The 15600-nt window shown below is 39.7% G+C and overlaps 1 protein-coding gene across 5 annotated transcripts in view; it reads right to left on the reverse strand.

Annotated features, from left to right (window-relative positions):
- dapk1 (death-associated protein kinase 1) overlaps nt 1–15600 on the reverse strand; it is a 209507-nt gene that overhangs the window by 16378 nt on the left and 177529 nt on the right. For all 5 annotated transcript variants that reach the window (XM_020527228.2, XM_020527231.2, XM_020527232.2 and 2 more), the window contains 3 exons: nt 9271–9409; nt 8340–8460; nt 2112–2300 (listed from right to left, as the gene is read on the reverse strand). In XM_020527228.2, coding sequence (XP_020382817.1) covers nt 2112–2300; nt 8340–8460; nt 9271–9409 — 449 coding nt within the window. The remainder of the gene's footprint in view (nt 1–2111; nt 2301–8339; nt 8461–9270; nt 9410–15600) is intronic.

Below are 15600 nucleotides of genomic sequence, written 5' to 3' on the forward strand. Positions count from 1 at the left end.
TCTTTGGGGATCCCCCATGGTCAGTATTAGAAACACAACTTTTTTTTCCAATCTACATTAGTGAACTAGACTTGGTTACAAAGAGTAAAAATTTGAAATTTGTAGATGACAAAACTTGGAAGTATCGCAAAATGTGAGGAGAAGCTAGACTGATGAAATGGGAGAGATAAATGGCAGATTAAGTTGAACGCTGAGAAATGTTGGGGAGGTGATGGCCTAGTGGTATTATTGCCAGACTGTTAATCCAGAGACCCAGATAATGTTCTGGGGTCCTGGGTTCGAATCCTGCCAAGGCAGATGGAATTTGAATTCAATTTAAAAAAAAATCTAAAATTAAGGGTCCACTGATGAACATGAATCCATTGCTGATTGTCGGGAAAAACCCATCTGGTTCACTGACATTCTTTAGGGAAGGAAACTGCCATCCTTATCTGATCTGGCCTACATGTGATTCAAGACCCACAGCGATGTGGTTGGCTCTTAACTGCCCTCTGGGCAATAAATGCTGCCTGGCCAGCAATGCCCTCATCCTGTGAATGAATTTTTAAAAAATGTTGAGTGACATGTTTGTAAGAATGAGGAGGGGCAACAGAAATTAAACAGTACAATCTTAAAGAGGGTTCAGGAACAACAAGAGCTGCAAAGGCAAATAAAGTGTTCTGCATGTTGAGTAAGTGTTCAGGAAGGCACGGCTAAGGTCATGATTTATCAGGCAGCTGTGATGCCCTTGCCCCAAATGCTTTGGAGATGTGCACAACCTACAACACGTACCCCAAATCACTGAAAAAGCACCACTGTCACTGCCTTCATAAGATCCTACTGATCCAGTGGCAACAAGAGGAGTGATCCACCATGAGTATCCTCTCTGAAACATGCCCATTATTGAGATGCTGATAACTCAAAATCAGCTTTGCTGGGCAGGACACATTATTTGTATAAATGACACCAGACTACTGTGGTACTGAAGAATGGGTTCCAATAACATTTAGCTACTGAATAAGGGCACAATATGTTTAAACCAGTGGTATAAGACAATGACAATTTTAGATCAAAGCATTGGCGCACACACTTCCTTCGGAAACCGTTTTCAAATGTAACAATAGAGGCAATAAAGCAAAGTTAAAAGAATTTCGATTGGGTAATTTAAGGGTTAGGAAAATAATAGGAATATGTAGAAGATGGATTTAAGTAAGGGACAAACTTGAAAACTGGGAACAGAACTTGGGGTTTTAGAACAGGCCATAGGGGGACTGTAACCAATTATTAGAAGGAGGCTGCTGTAAGGTTCTGTTTGCAAATCTGGGGCCACAGTCCACATACCAACCAACAGCACTCTCCTCTCATATAGTATTAATGCTGTTTTCCCCTTATCTTGGTATTTCTTGTGAATTGTCTTGATGAGCGCAAGACGAATAACTTTGACAAAATGAGCCTTTTCCCCAGCAATACTCAAGTTCTGCACAACTAGACGACTATTTCAAAATCTAATTCAATCTTGCATCATATAGTCACGTTAGAGGATAGGGGCAACGGTGTAACTAAACCTAAACGTGTTGGTATGATAAGGCAACAACATCCTCAAAAAGGTGCCTGTGGAACTAGTCAGAAAGATAGAACTTCGGTCAACAGAACAGCAAGAGATACATCCAGTCAAATTGATCATTGAAAGCCAGTGTTCCATTAAGAACTGACTGAATCCACTTCCCTTCTTGAGTATCATTTTTTGCATTTACTATGATAACTTCAATAAATTCTGTGAAACTTGTGAAAATAAACTTTTACCTGGAATGAGTCTTGTAACTAATTAAAATGAGTAAACCTTTAAATTGGCTTTTTACAAACTCAGTCTATAACTGTAACTGACCCCAAAACTGAACCCCAAAATCTCAATAATGTAAAACACAATCAAACTGGTAATTGAATTTATTTTGTTAACTGAATTTCACTGGTAGTTTACATGTAATGAATTAGATGCAGCAGATATCATTGAAGATCACAAAGGTAGGGCAATAGTATGGTGAAAAATAAGCTATTTGTCAACCATGATTAATTAATTGTAAAGCTAAGCATTGCTAGATTTGACTCTTTATGAATGACTAAAGCACACTTACTTCTCCCAAACTGTGGAGTTGTAGGGCCACTTCCCTCAGATCTTCTTCACTCACCAAGGGATTAATTTGATCCTGAACATCGTAAACGAATTGTTGCCATGACATAAACTGGTTGGGTCCATTTTGTTTTCTCCAGGAAGGCAGTGTAGAGATGATTTTCTCACAAATGAATGTCATGGGTAGACAAGTCTAAAGGAGTTCAAAACATTTACATTACCAGTCATGACTTTCTCCAATAATTGAACATTGCAGGTAGGCTTTAAAAATTATGCTGAAATAATTGTACCCAATATAGCAACTTCTACAAAGCCAGTTAAAATAGATGTTAACATACAAACTCTATAAAGTGTATTTTCCTAATGTTTTTGCCCTCAGAAGAGGTAGAACTTACAGTAGGTCACTAACCCTTCATCGGCAGTAGCCTTCAGATTTCCTGAAGGCACCATTTCCTTCACAAGCCAGTGAATTCTCCTGACTACTAATCAATGGGAGCATCACATTCTGTCTTCACATGATGTCTACTCAAGCATTTTCTAACAAGAATCAATGAACAACATTCTTCACATGATATCTACTCAAGCATTTTCTGACAAGAGTGAATGAACAACATTCAGGAACTGAACTGTCACTCCCTAGCCTAGTTTCTATTGCTCAGGACCATATGAAGTGGGGCATTTATACACCAAATTTAAGTGGACAGCATAATGAGGTACTTTATTAAAAATAAATTTCTAAATGATAAAGGCCTCTTTTGCTCCCCTTGTTCTTTCACGAATAAGCTGCTGATGCTTTTTGCACTAAAAGCAGCTTTAATTTTAAAATTAAAATGCTTAAAATATTACATGCACAGAATCCAAAAATGTTTTCAGAGCAGCCAAAGACATTAACAGTACCTTTTGTAGTGAACTCTAGTTGCTGAATACACTATCAACAATTAGCACACACTCACAGTCTAGGAAGACCCAGGGTGCAATGTCTGTCTCAAAAACAGAAGGTGCTGGAGAAGGGTCACTGGGAGAGAAACATTAACAGTGTTTCTCTCTACAGGTGCTGCTGGACCTGCTGAGTTTCTTCAACACTTTCTATTTTTGTTTCAGACTTCCAGCATCTGTAGTTATTTTGTCATTACATTATTGTGATGTCTGTCTGCACGGGAGTCTGGGAAATAACATTTATCCTCCCTAGCTGGGCTAAGGAAATGCAGGGTGGGAAAAATTAAACAGGACTCCATTACTACTGCTATCTAGTTATCCCTGCTAGAAAACTGGCAGGCAGCAAACATGCCAGGATCCTAGTTTTGAATTTGAAATCCCCTTGGTCAAACAGCTTTCTAACACTCACTTTGAACATACTGAGTGACACTGAAGCTAAATATTTGACCACCGAGTGCATCAAATTTGAATTTAATCACGACATAGGTAATTCTTGGAGTGTTTATAGATAATAAGAAAACACTATCTTCCACTTGCTAAACCAGGGTACTGAGTCCATTTGTGAAACCTTCTGGCCACTGACTAAGACCAACTCAATGTAGGCAGGAAAGGTCTCTGTGCACAATAAATTATTTACTCGTTGCTGAAATGTGGCTTATTATATAAGCAGATATGGCTCAAAGTTTGAAATTACTTCCACAGGTAACAGTTTAGTATTATAATCAATGCACAGGCATCCATATCAGCTACTGAAGCAGCCAAAAGAGAGATAATGAAAATGACAAGGCAGATTACAGACAGAAAAGTGCCAGAAAAGAGAGGAAACAAACAAGAGAAGACAAAGCAAGGGTAAATACCCAGTATTAAAAAGTAAAATATCAAGACTGAAAAAAGTTTTATGTGCAAGAAACAAAAAACACATCTTGCAAATAGTTTTATTGTGCCAATAATTACATGTCCAGACTTGTTTCCCTACAGAACAAATGGAAAAGAATAAAGGAAAATTGCTGGAAAGGTTTGCATGCAATAGTGAACACTGTAAAAGGATGTTTCTAAAGCAGCAGTAATAAAAGTTCAAAAATATATTTTATGAACTCCATGTGTGCCTGTTGATTTTTAACTAGGCTGCTGTAGAAAATATATTCAGATGGTAAAAATCTAAAGTTGAAGGGTCTGTGGAATCAAATAAAACCACGTCAGTATTTGCATACAACCTTTGGAACATGCTGACATTGTACTTGATTTTTAGTGCTGTATTCACATTCCTCTAATTGCAAATGGCACAAAACAAAAAATGTGGGTAACAAAACCAATTGATCAATGTGGTCTCACACTCGGTGTTTGTTGTAATGACAACAAATCAAAAACAGCTTTTAAATTGCTATCAGTAGAAAGTTTAAACTGCTGATTCTTGAAATTCAGATTATGGATGCTAACAAAAATTACAACATAAATTTGGCAGGTTCACAGATGTTAATTTCAGGAAGTCTCGCCTTCTATGCTGACAGTGCACAGAATCCATTAAATGTCAAAATCTGCATCAACATTACTGTTTATGTTTAGTAATCAAATGAGGAAGCTGTTTGGCCCCATGATAGAAAAAGAGCTTAGTCAGTGTGTACAGTATAACCTGGGCAGTAATTAGATGATTAAACAAAGCTTCCTTTCTTTCCATCAGCCCTATGTAGAGTTATGATTTATAATGCAATGTATATGAATATAACATGCAGGACAGCTTTGTGGACACAAGGAGTTCACTTCACTCTACAAGACTGCTCCGCCATTCACTAATATTATGGCTGATCTTAGACTACAAGACCTTGAGATAGAGAAGCAGAAGTAGATTATTCAGCCCACTGAGTCAGCTCCGCCATTCAATGAGATCATGGCTGGTCTGATGATCCTCAATTCCACCTTCTTGCGTTTGCCCCAACCCTCGATTCACTTACTGATTAGAGATCTGTCTATCACAGTCTTGAATACACTTTGTGACTGGCCTCTACAGCCCTATGTGGTAAAGAATTCACAGATTTATTACCCTCTGAGAAATTCCTCCTCATCTTTATTTTAAATGGGCGACACATTATTCTGAGATTATGTCCTCTGGTCCGAGGACCACAAGGGGAAACAACTTTCCACACATACCCTGTCAAATTCCTCCCTCTCAAACTGAATGCTACATTCTACCATGATATGGTGATTGTTTCCTAGGGGATCTTATACTTTGACACAATTTATTAAACCTGCCTCATTACACATTACCACACTCAAAATAACCTGATCCCTGACTGGATCCACAACATACTGTTCTAGGAAATTATGCCAAAAATGTACTATGAATTCTTTCTCATGGCTGCCTCTGCTTATCTGACAATCCCAATCCAGGTGAAAATTCAATTCACCGATGGTTCATATACTCCGTTGTTCTACATGTCCTCATTATCTCCGGACTTATTGTTTTTGCCCACTATATAGCTACTGTTAGAGGACTTATGTAGATGACTCCTACCCAGGTCTTTTTCTATCTTACCACTAAACTTTGCCACATTGTATGTTTCTTCTGTCAATTTGATGCTATGCTTAATTTCCCTAGTTAACCATGGTTGGCTTATCCCCTTCCTACAGTCCTTCTTTCTCATTGGGACATATCTTTGCTGTGAGCCATGAACGATTTGTTTAAATGCCTGCCATCAACTATCTTTGCTGCTAAACTTATTTTTCGGTTCTAGTCCAGCTAGCTCTGCCCTCATTCTTTTTTAATTACTTTATTTAAGTTTAGCATAGTCTCCAACACAAGTTTCTTCCTCCCAAACTGAATGCTAATTTCTTGCATGTTAGTGATGAATTCTGATGAAAAGTCACTGGACTGTAAACGTCAGCTTTTTTCTCCCCCGAGACGTGTCACCAGACCTGCTGAGTTCCTCCAGTAATTTCTGTTTGACCCCTTCCTTCCTTTCTGTCCTTTCAAAATGTCTTCCAGCCTAGCAGCACCATTCAGAATTATCCCGATATCCTAGAATCCCATAGTATCCAATAACCTATTCAGTTCTGTCTTGAACACATTCAAAAAGCTAAATATCCACAGGTGGCGTAGAGAATTCCAAAGATTGTTATAGGCCAATCTGTTTGCATTCCTTTACATTAAAGGCAAACATACCCTTTGCTTTTCTGATTGCTTGCTGTAACTACATGTTACCTTTGCCACCCAGGTATAAGACACTCAGGTCCCCTCTGAATATCAACATTTTTGCAGCCTGATATCATTTTGAAAATTCTGGCATACCAATCTTCCTATCAGAGTGGATTACTTCACACTTGTCCACATTATAATTCATCCATCACATTCTTGCCCACTCAATCTGCTATATCTTTTTGCAATTTGTGTGTGTTCTCTTCATAACTCACTTTCTCACCTTTAATATACGTTGTCAGAAAAGTTGGAAACATTACACTTGCACCCTCCATCCAATTCATTACAACATTCATTGAAAATAGCAGAGTCCCCCAAGTACTGACACTTGTGATGCCTTCCTAGTTACTGTCTTATATGTTGCTTACAATAGTATTTCTGTTCCTAAAACATGCACATTTGCACAGATTCTACTTTCTGGGTCACCCTTCATGGTTTCATTACTCACTAATACTCAAGATCTAGGTTCACCTACACTTGCGTCTTTAGGTATTGTAGGTGATATCAGTGGAGCGATCTTTAAACAAACATCAGCAGCTTTATGAGGAGAGAGAAAAAGGCACATTAAAAAAAACACACAAGTGTACAAAAAATGTTTTCAATGATATTCTGAGACCAACAGCTGCCCAAAAGTCATAAAGACTTATGAGAATGAGAAAACTAAAATATCCAGCACACAAAGTTTACCTCAGGTATTGTAATTTTCAGCTTTAATTTTGCAATTATCATGGCACAAGGTGTGGCCATTTGGCCCATCAAGTCCAAGCTGGCTCTACGGAGCAATTCCTTAATTACCATTCCTCCACACTATCTCATCAACCCTGCAAGTTTAACTTCTTCAGGCTCTTATATAAATTTCCTTTCGAAATCATTGACTTTCTCTGCTCTCACTACCCTCATTGGCTACAAGCTCCAGGTCATTACAACGCACATTCTGCCTATTTCTCTTGAGCAAAGTCTTAACCGTGAGCCCCTTGTCTTTCTAGCGTCAGCTAAAGGAATAACTTTTCTTTGTCTCAATTACATTACTTAACCTGCCATAATCATGTTCACCTTCATCAAAATTTCCATGTACTTTTGACTCCAAGGACAAAACCATAAGTTTCTCAACCTAAATTTATAGCTGAAATCCTTTGTCTGTGGAATTATTCTGGGTAAATCTCCTCTCACCCTCTCGAAGACTCTCAAGTCCAACCTAAAGGGAGGACATCGGTCTTGATCAGAGCTTTATAAAGGTTCAACGTATTTCCCCTGCCTTTGCATCCTAGTTCTTAAGCCCTGGATTTTGTATGCTAGTTACTGTCAATATGTCCTTTCACTTTCAAAGATTATGCACGTGTCGCTCTAGTTCCATTGTCCCCATACACTCTTCAGAACCGTTAAGTCTGTATTGATTCTTCATAGGAGGATAGAATTCATACAAGAATGGGATTCTCCCTATCCCTTCTGCCAACTGCATCACCTCAGGCTTCTTTACTAACTTTCTTCTGTCAATTTTTCATCAATTCTACTAGCCTATGTTGTATCGTAGTTGATTAGTATCATGTTCACTCTGTTTGTCACTCTCTCAGTACCATCAGCACGTTTTGACATTCTATGCTTGTTGTGATATGCAAGTCAATATTATAACAATAACAGTGGACCTAACATTAATCCCTGGGAAACACCACTGACTACCATCCTCCAGTTTGAAAAACAACCAACCATTTACCATGACACTGTTTTCTGTTCTTAAGCCGATTTATTTTTAATTATCCAAGCAGGAACTAATCCTCCATTCCACTGCCTCAATTTGCTAATCAACCTTTTGTGAGATACTTTGTCAAATGCTTTCCAAAAACCCATCTGGATAATCTCTACTGTGTTTCCGATCAACCTCATATTTTACTTCAAAATATTCAATCAAGATTAATCGAAAAAGATCTGTCTTATTCAAATCAGCACCGCCTCCACTTAATTAACTCAAATGTATCCAATGTGTAACTCATTCCCCGATGTCTTCTCAAACCTTACCCATCACTGATGTTAAACTGACAATCCTTACACCCTTTCTGAAACAAGTGTTCACACTTGCCATATATATGGAATGTAGCATAAGATACTCACAGAAAGAATACAATTCCTTAATTCCAGTAGATGGTTGCGTAGTAGCTTCATGTCTTTAGATCCAGATGCACCAGTGTCCAGCACAAACAATTTATCAGATATGTGCATATCGTTTCCAAACCTAAGTATGTACAAGGTCATTATACAAGTTACAGTACAGACAGAATGCAATTTATCAGTAAAGTCTAGAACAAGGTTAGTGCCAATGGAAGCAATACTGAAATCACAAGACACTTGCTCCCACCCAGATATATCAAAAATAAATACACTTTTCATAAAACTAAACTAAACTTGTGTAATGGGACAAACATTAAAAACGTTACAAAAACAAACTGGTTGATCGTGAGAAACTTCGGAAGGTTAGCTTGGATTCCACAGTTACAATGTCACAAAAACAAAAACTTAAGACCAAATAAAGATATGCCAACCAATCACTAACATTATTTTGATGTTACTGCCATGCTCCTGGCTTTTCCACCATTACAATATTCCTCTAAATGAAAAAAGTTGCCATTTTAATAACAGGTAGTGGCTCCAGTCACTGCTTATGGAGTTACAAGTACGGCTGAATTCTTCCCAGAAAAAGTGCTAACAAAAGGGAAATAGTTCACACAATTCTTATGTCTCAAGTCCAGGAAAATATTTAACATATCAGATTCTGTTACAGGTCACTATGAAGAAACCTTGGCAGCTTATGATGATGAATTATCATGATTATATTTCTCACATCTTCTTCAATGAATGCTACTGCTGTTAATGCAGAACTCCTGCAGTATCAGTTAGAGTGCCACGTGCTCAAGTCCTGGATGAGGGCTCAAACGTGCAAGTTTGCATCTGTAAGTGTTACCGACTGAACTAAACTGGGAATTGATAGGGCAATTAAGGAAAATGAAACGCTTGAAAGGCAGTTCAGATGACTTTGGCTACTTACCTACTTTTTATTTCTTTTAGAAGTGACAGATCTTTGTCATAATCAAATTCCCCTCCAAACGTACGGGGACAGTTTACAATGTCTGCATGTGTGGCAACAAGAATAACCCGCAAAGGATTTTTCAGCTTTCCACCAAATGCTATCAAGAAAAGAAATCACTTGAGTATAAATATAAAACAGGCTTATCATTAGTTTTATGTTCATTCTGACTCCAATTTCATACTAATTACTATGTCAGATATACTGTCAATCCTCTACAGATGAACCATTCACTCTTATAATGGGAGAGGACTCATACCAATTGAAACGGGTTTAAATCCTAGTTGTTTCCAAGCTCAGGTGACAAGTTCAACTTTCTCACAAATGTAACAACCAACATAAAAACTACAGGTAATTATTTTGGTACAAGAACTCATTGTGGCCTTCAGAAATGTCCATCAAAGGATGTTAGGCAGACAGTAAACAGGGGTATGCATTCAATCATCTTTATTTTTTATTTTTTTTTTCCCCCACAGCTGAGGAACTGAACAATTTACTTTTGAGGAATACTCAAACATATTAAATCAGTGAAATCCAAAGGCTCTATGTTTCATTTTATTAATGATGTGGAGTGTGTGGACTTGCTTTACAGCTGCATAAATTGTACAGAGGTAAAGAGGCTACAATTGTATTAGGCCATAGGGCTCCTCTTTCATTAGGGAAAGATGCCTGGTGGTGGCTTAACCGGAGGGTCACCAGGCATCAGATGAAGGGCAAGATTGAGTAGGAAAATCTCGGAGTCAGTTGGCTGGACAGATGGTTTGTGGTGCAGAGCAATGCCACTGAGGGTTCAATTTCCTCACCAGTTGACGTTACAATAAAGGACCCTCCATCTCAACCTCTCCCCTCACCTGTGGTATGGTGTTCCCCATATTGAACTACCATCAGTTGTTTCTCTATCGTTCTTTGGGAGTATAGTGACTTTAACTTTATCCGTTTTATTAACTGATGTAAAGTTAAAGCTCTGATCTAGAAGTTAAAGTTCTTAATTGGAGGAAGGCAATTTTGACCGCCTTAGGCAAGAACTTTGAAAGGTTGACTGGGGATGGATATTCTCAGGTAAAGGGACAGTTAGAAAATGGGAAGCTTTCAAATATAAGATAACGAGAGTCCAGAGACAGTATGTTCCCGTTAGGGTGAAGGGCACATCTGGTAGGTGTAGGGAATGCTGAATGACGAGAGAAATTGAGGCTTTGGTCTAGAAAAAGAAGGAAGCATATGTCAGGTGTAGACAGCAGGGATTGAGTGAATCCCTAGAAGAGTATAAAGGCAGAAGGAGTACACTTAAGAGGGAAATCAGGAGGGCAAGAAGGGGACATGAGCTAGCTTTGGCAAATAAGGTTAAGGAGAATCGAAAGGGATTCTACAAATACATTAAGGATCGAAGTGTCACTAGTGACAGTATAGGGCCCCTTAAAGATCAGCAAGGCCGCCTATGTGTGGAACCACAGGAGATGGGGCAGGTACTAAATGAATAGTAATATTTTGCATCAGTGTTTACTGTGGAGCAGGAAATGGAAGCTAGAGAACTTGGGGAAATAAATAGCGACATCCTGAAAAATGTCCATATTACAGAGGAGGTAGTGCTGGATGTCTTAAAATGCGTAAAGGTGGATAAACCTTCAAGACCTGATCAAGTGTACACTAGACGTTTGTGGGAAGCTAGGGAAGTGATTGCTGGGCCCCTTGCTGAGATATTTGTATCATCAATAGCCATGGGTGAGATGCCAGAAGACGGGAGGTTGGCTAACTTGGTGCCATTATTTAAGAAAGGTGCTAAGGAAAAGCCAGGGAACTATAGATTAGTAAGCATGACATTAGTGATGGGCAAGTTGTTTGACAGACAGGATTTACATGTATTTGGAAAGGCAAGGACTGATTAGGAATAGTCAACATGGCTCTGCACGTGGGAAATCTTTTTTCATTAGCATGATTGAGTTTTTTTTGAAGAAGTGACAAAGAGGATTAATGAAGGTAGAGCGTTGGATGTCGTCTATACTGACTTTGAGGCGTTTGACAAGGTTCCTCATGGTAGACTGGTTAGCAAGGTTAGCTCACATGGAATACAGGGAGAACTAGCTATTTGGATATAAAATTGATGCGAGGATAGCAGACAGAGGGTGGTGGAGGGTTGCCTTCTGGATTGGAGGCCTGTGACCAGTGGTGTGCCACAAGGATTGGTGCTGGCCCCACTGCTTATCGTCATTTGTATAAATGATTTGGATGTGAACATAAGACGCATTAGTAAGTTTGCAGGTGACACCAAAATTGGTGGTGTAGTGGACAGACAAGAAGATTATCTGAGTAGAACGGGACCTTGATCAGATGGGCTGAGGAGCAGCAGATGGAGTTTAATCTAGATAAACGTGAGGTATGGTTTTTTGATTGGGCAAACCAGGGCAGGATTTAATGGTAAGGTCCTGGGGAGTGTTGCTGAACAAAGAGACCTTGGAGTGCAGATTCTTGTTCCTTGAAAGTGAAGTTGCAGATAGATAGGATAGTGAAGGTCGTGTTTGGTATGCTAGCCTTTATTGATCAGTACATTGGGAGGAGTTGGGAGGTCTTGTTGCGGCTGTACAAGACATTGGTTAGGTCACTAGTGGAATATTATGTTCAATGCTGGTCACCCTGCAATAGGAGAGATGTTGTGAACCTTGAAAAGGTTCAGAAAAGATTTACAAGGATGTTGGCAGGGTTAGAGGGTTTGAGCCGTAAGGAGAGGCTGAACAGGCTGCAGTTATTTTCCCTGGAGCGTCGGAGGCTGAGGGGTTACCTTATAGAAGTTTGTCAAATCATGAGGGACATGGATTTGGTGAATAGTCAAGATCTTTTCCCCAGGGCAGGGGAGTCCAAAACTCAAGGGCATAGGTTTAAATTGAGAGGGAAAAGATTTAAAAGGGGCCTAAGGGCCAACATTTTCCACACAGAGGGTGGTGTGTGTATCAAATGAGATGCCAGAGGAAGTGATGGAGGCTGGTACAATTACACCATTCAAAAGGCATCTGGATAGGTACATGAATAAGAAGGGTTTAGATGGATTTGGGCTAAATGCTGGCAAATGGGATTAGATTAATTTAGCATACCTGGTCGGCATGGCGTTGGACTGAAATGTCTGTTTACATGCTGTACATCTCTATGACTCCATAACTGTTTGAAAAAATACATTTTTAAAATGGCCAAAATGCTCTGATATTCAGTCCCAACACTTCAGTCTTACTAGCTAACTTATTCTATTACAATTTTGAGCACTGATGTTTTTGTTTCATTAGTGAATAAATTTTAAAACAGAGGCACTTGTAAAATAATAGTGTCAACTTTTATGTGGCCCACAGAGGCAGTATGGCCCATAGATTAATTTATTTCAATTGCTCTTTAGTGCCATCTGCTGGAAGATGGTATTATGTAAAGTTTCTTATCAGAACACAGACATAACTGGTGTAAATAAAATTTGATAGCTTGGCTTGGCTGCATACTTATTAGGTAATCAGTAAGACTTTTCTTCCCCAACACCAATTTTTCCTTGAAAAAGTGTTCAAATGATTATTCTGAGCTCTTCCCAAATGCTTCTCTCATTAAAGCCACTCCCTTCTGCAATTTATTATTGGAGAGGCATATCTATCTTGTAAAATACTACACACTCCCAATACAGTTACACAGGCAGGGTTAAGTCTGAGAGCAGCCTTTACCTCATTTGTAACCAACATGTCACATACTTACACTTCTGCAAAATCAATCACCTCCGCTCTTTTTTCTCAAACCCCACTGCTGCTGATACCATTATTCAATTTTCTTATTTGTTAATGGGACATGGGTATTGCTAGCAAAGGTCAGCATTTATTGCCCAAAGCCTAAATATCTTTGAAAATGTGGTGGTTAACTGCCTTCTTGAATTGTTGCAGTCTATGTGGTGTTATGCCTGGTACTGTTTCATAGGGAGTTCCAGAATTTTGACTGAGGGACATTGAAGGACGGGTGGAAAGACTGCAGCTTGGAATAGAATTCAGAGATATTGGTGTCCCTATGCACCTGCTGCCTTTGTTCTTTCTAGGTGGTAGAGTCTGCCATTTTGTAAGGTGTTATTGCAAGAACTTTGGCATAAGTCAGAGGTCATCATGGAGATGGTACCAATGATGCCTCTATGATGCCTCCACCTTCGGTTGAACACAGACAGACAGCCTGACAATGTAGGGTGGGGGATCAGGTGCATACCAAGTTGGCTGCTTTGACCTGGTTGGTATTGAGCCTTTTGAATAACGTTGAAGTTGCACCCATCCAGACAAGAGGAGAGTATGCTACTACACTCCTGACTTGAGCCTTGACAGGAGTGTGTGTGGCTGGAATCATAAAGCTGTAATTTCTTTCATGATAAGAAGAATTTATACACATCATAGCACAAAACCTCTGCAGCATGAGGTGCTGGAAAATTACATCACTTTATATGAGCTGTGGTGAAATACAAATACTTCCAAGGCCACTTCCAACTAGTGAAATTGACAGGTTTAAAATTAATTTATGGGATTTAAGCATCACTAGTTGGACCAGCATTTATTGCCAAATTTAATTACCCCGGAGAGGGAGGTGGTGAGCTGTCCTCAAACTGCAGCAATCCTTGGGGTGTAGGAATACTCGCAGTGCTGTTCGGAAGTGCATTCCAGGATTTTGAACTGGTGCTAGTGAAGAAATGATGATAGAATTCCAAATCAGGACAATGAGTACCTTTCAGGGAAATTTGCAGATGATGTGCCCAGTAAGAAGCAACCAAGGAGGATTCTGGGAGAAGTCAGAATAGTCACCACGAATGCTGTTCGTGAGTGGCAGCTGTGAACCAGAACCAGAGAGGCCAGAGCAAGCAGACAGTGATGGAGCAGGTACAAACTTGAGCATACAGCACTGACTTGACCTATTCCACAGTGAACATTGTGGGAGCTACACTTCATCACATTACAAGTTCAAAAGTCACATTTTGGACAGAAGGACTTCTGACTGACAAGTAGTGGTCAGGAGATACAAACCTTTTATGCCTTCAATTTCCATTAACCCAAAACCCATACAGTTTATAGTAGTGGGATCTGGGATAGTATCTTCAGTGTTGTTTTCAGAATAGTGTATTTAATATTTAGTGAGAATCCAACAATAGGGACCATTTAGTTAGCTGTACATTAAATAAAAATAAATTTCTATTGAATTAAATAGTTGCTAGAGGGTAAAAAGGACAGTCAGTCTGGTAGTCTGCTTCTCCTGCAGAATGTGGGAAATAACGCAGTTTGAACACCTCTCGACAATCTGCAGCTAGTGTGTTCAATTGCAGCTCTTGTCAGACCACATGGATCAGTTGGAGTGGCAGTCAGACACACCTAGGAACATGCAAGAGGCAGCAAGCGTCATAGGCAGGAGTTTCAGTGATGTGGTCACACTCAAGGTTTAAGACTGCTAAAAAGGGGCAGTGCAGGAGTCCCCTGTGGCTACCCCTCTCTCTAACAAGTATAATATTTTGGACATTGTTTGAGTTGGGGTGGGGTGACCGCCCATCAGGGGTTGATAACAGCCACAGCCAGAACACAGGCAACACAGATGATTCTGTTGGACAGCAGGGAGGGTCAAAGTACAGTACAGCAATAGTAATACAGGAAAACCTCTATAGTCAGGGGCACAGATAGATGTTTCTGTGCTGCAAAAGAGACTTCAGGATGGTGTGTTGCTTCCCTGGTGCTAGGATCAGTAATGTCTCTGAGTAGCAGCGACACATTCTCGAGAGGGAGGGCGAGAAACCAGGCAGCATGTATGTATTGGTACTGATGTCACATACAAGAAGAATGACGAGGTCCTACAAAGGGAGCTCAGGAAGTTAGGTAGTAAGTTCAATAGCAGGACATCTAGGGTTGTACTCTTGGGATTACTTCCAGTGACACATCCCAGTTAGCCTACCAATAGAAAGATAGTACAGTTAAATACACGGTTAAAGAGCTGGTGTAGGAAGGGGAGCTCAAACATATGGATCATTGGGATCTCTTCCAAAGCAGGTCGGCCCTATATAAGAAGGACAGGTTGCACCTAAACTGTAGGGGTACGAATATCCTGGTAAGGAGGTTTGCTAGTATCACTTGGGAGGGTTTAAACTAGCATGATTGGATGGGTATTTGAATAGGAAGGGTTTAGAGGGATATGGCCAAATGCTGGCAAATGGGACTAGATTTATATAGGATATTTGGTCAGCATGGACGAGTTGGGCCATAGGGTCTGTTTCCAAGCTGTCTACCTCTATGACTATGACTCTGACTCTATGACAGGAGA

This window comes from Rhincodon typus, chromosome 3 (genome assembly GCF_021869965.1).
Source record: "Rhincodon typus isolate 14 chromosome 3, sRhiTyp1.1, whole genome shotgun sequence".
Lineage (NCBI taxonomy): Eukaryota > Metazoa > Chordata > Chondrichthyes > Orectolobiformes > Rhincodontidae > Rhincodon > Rhincodon typus.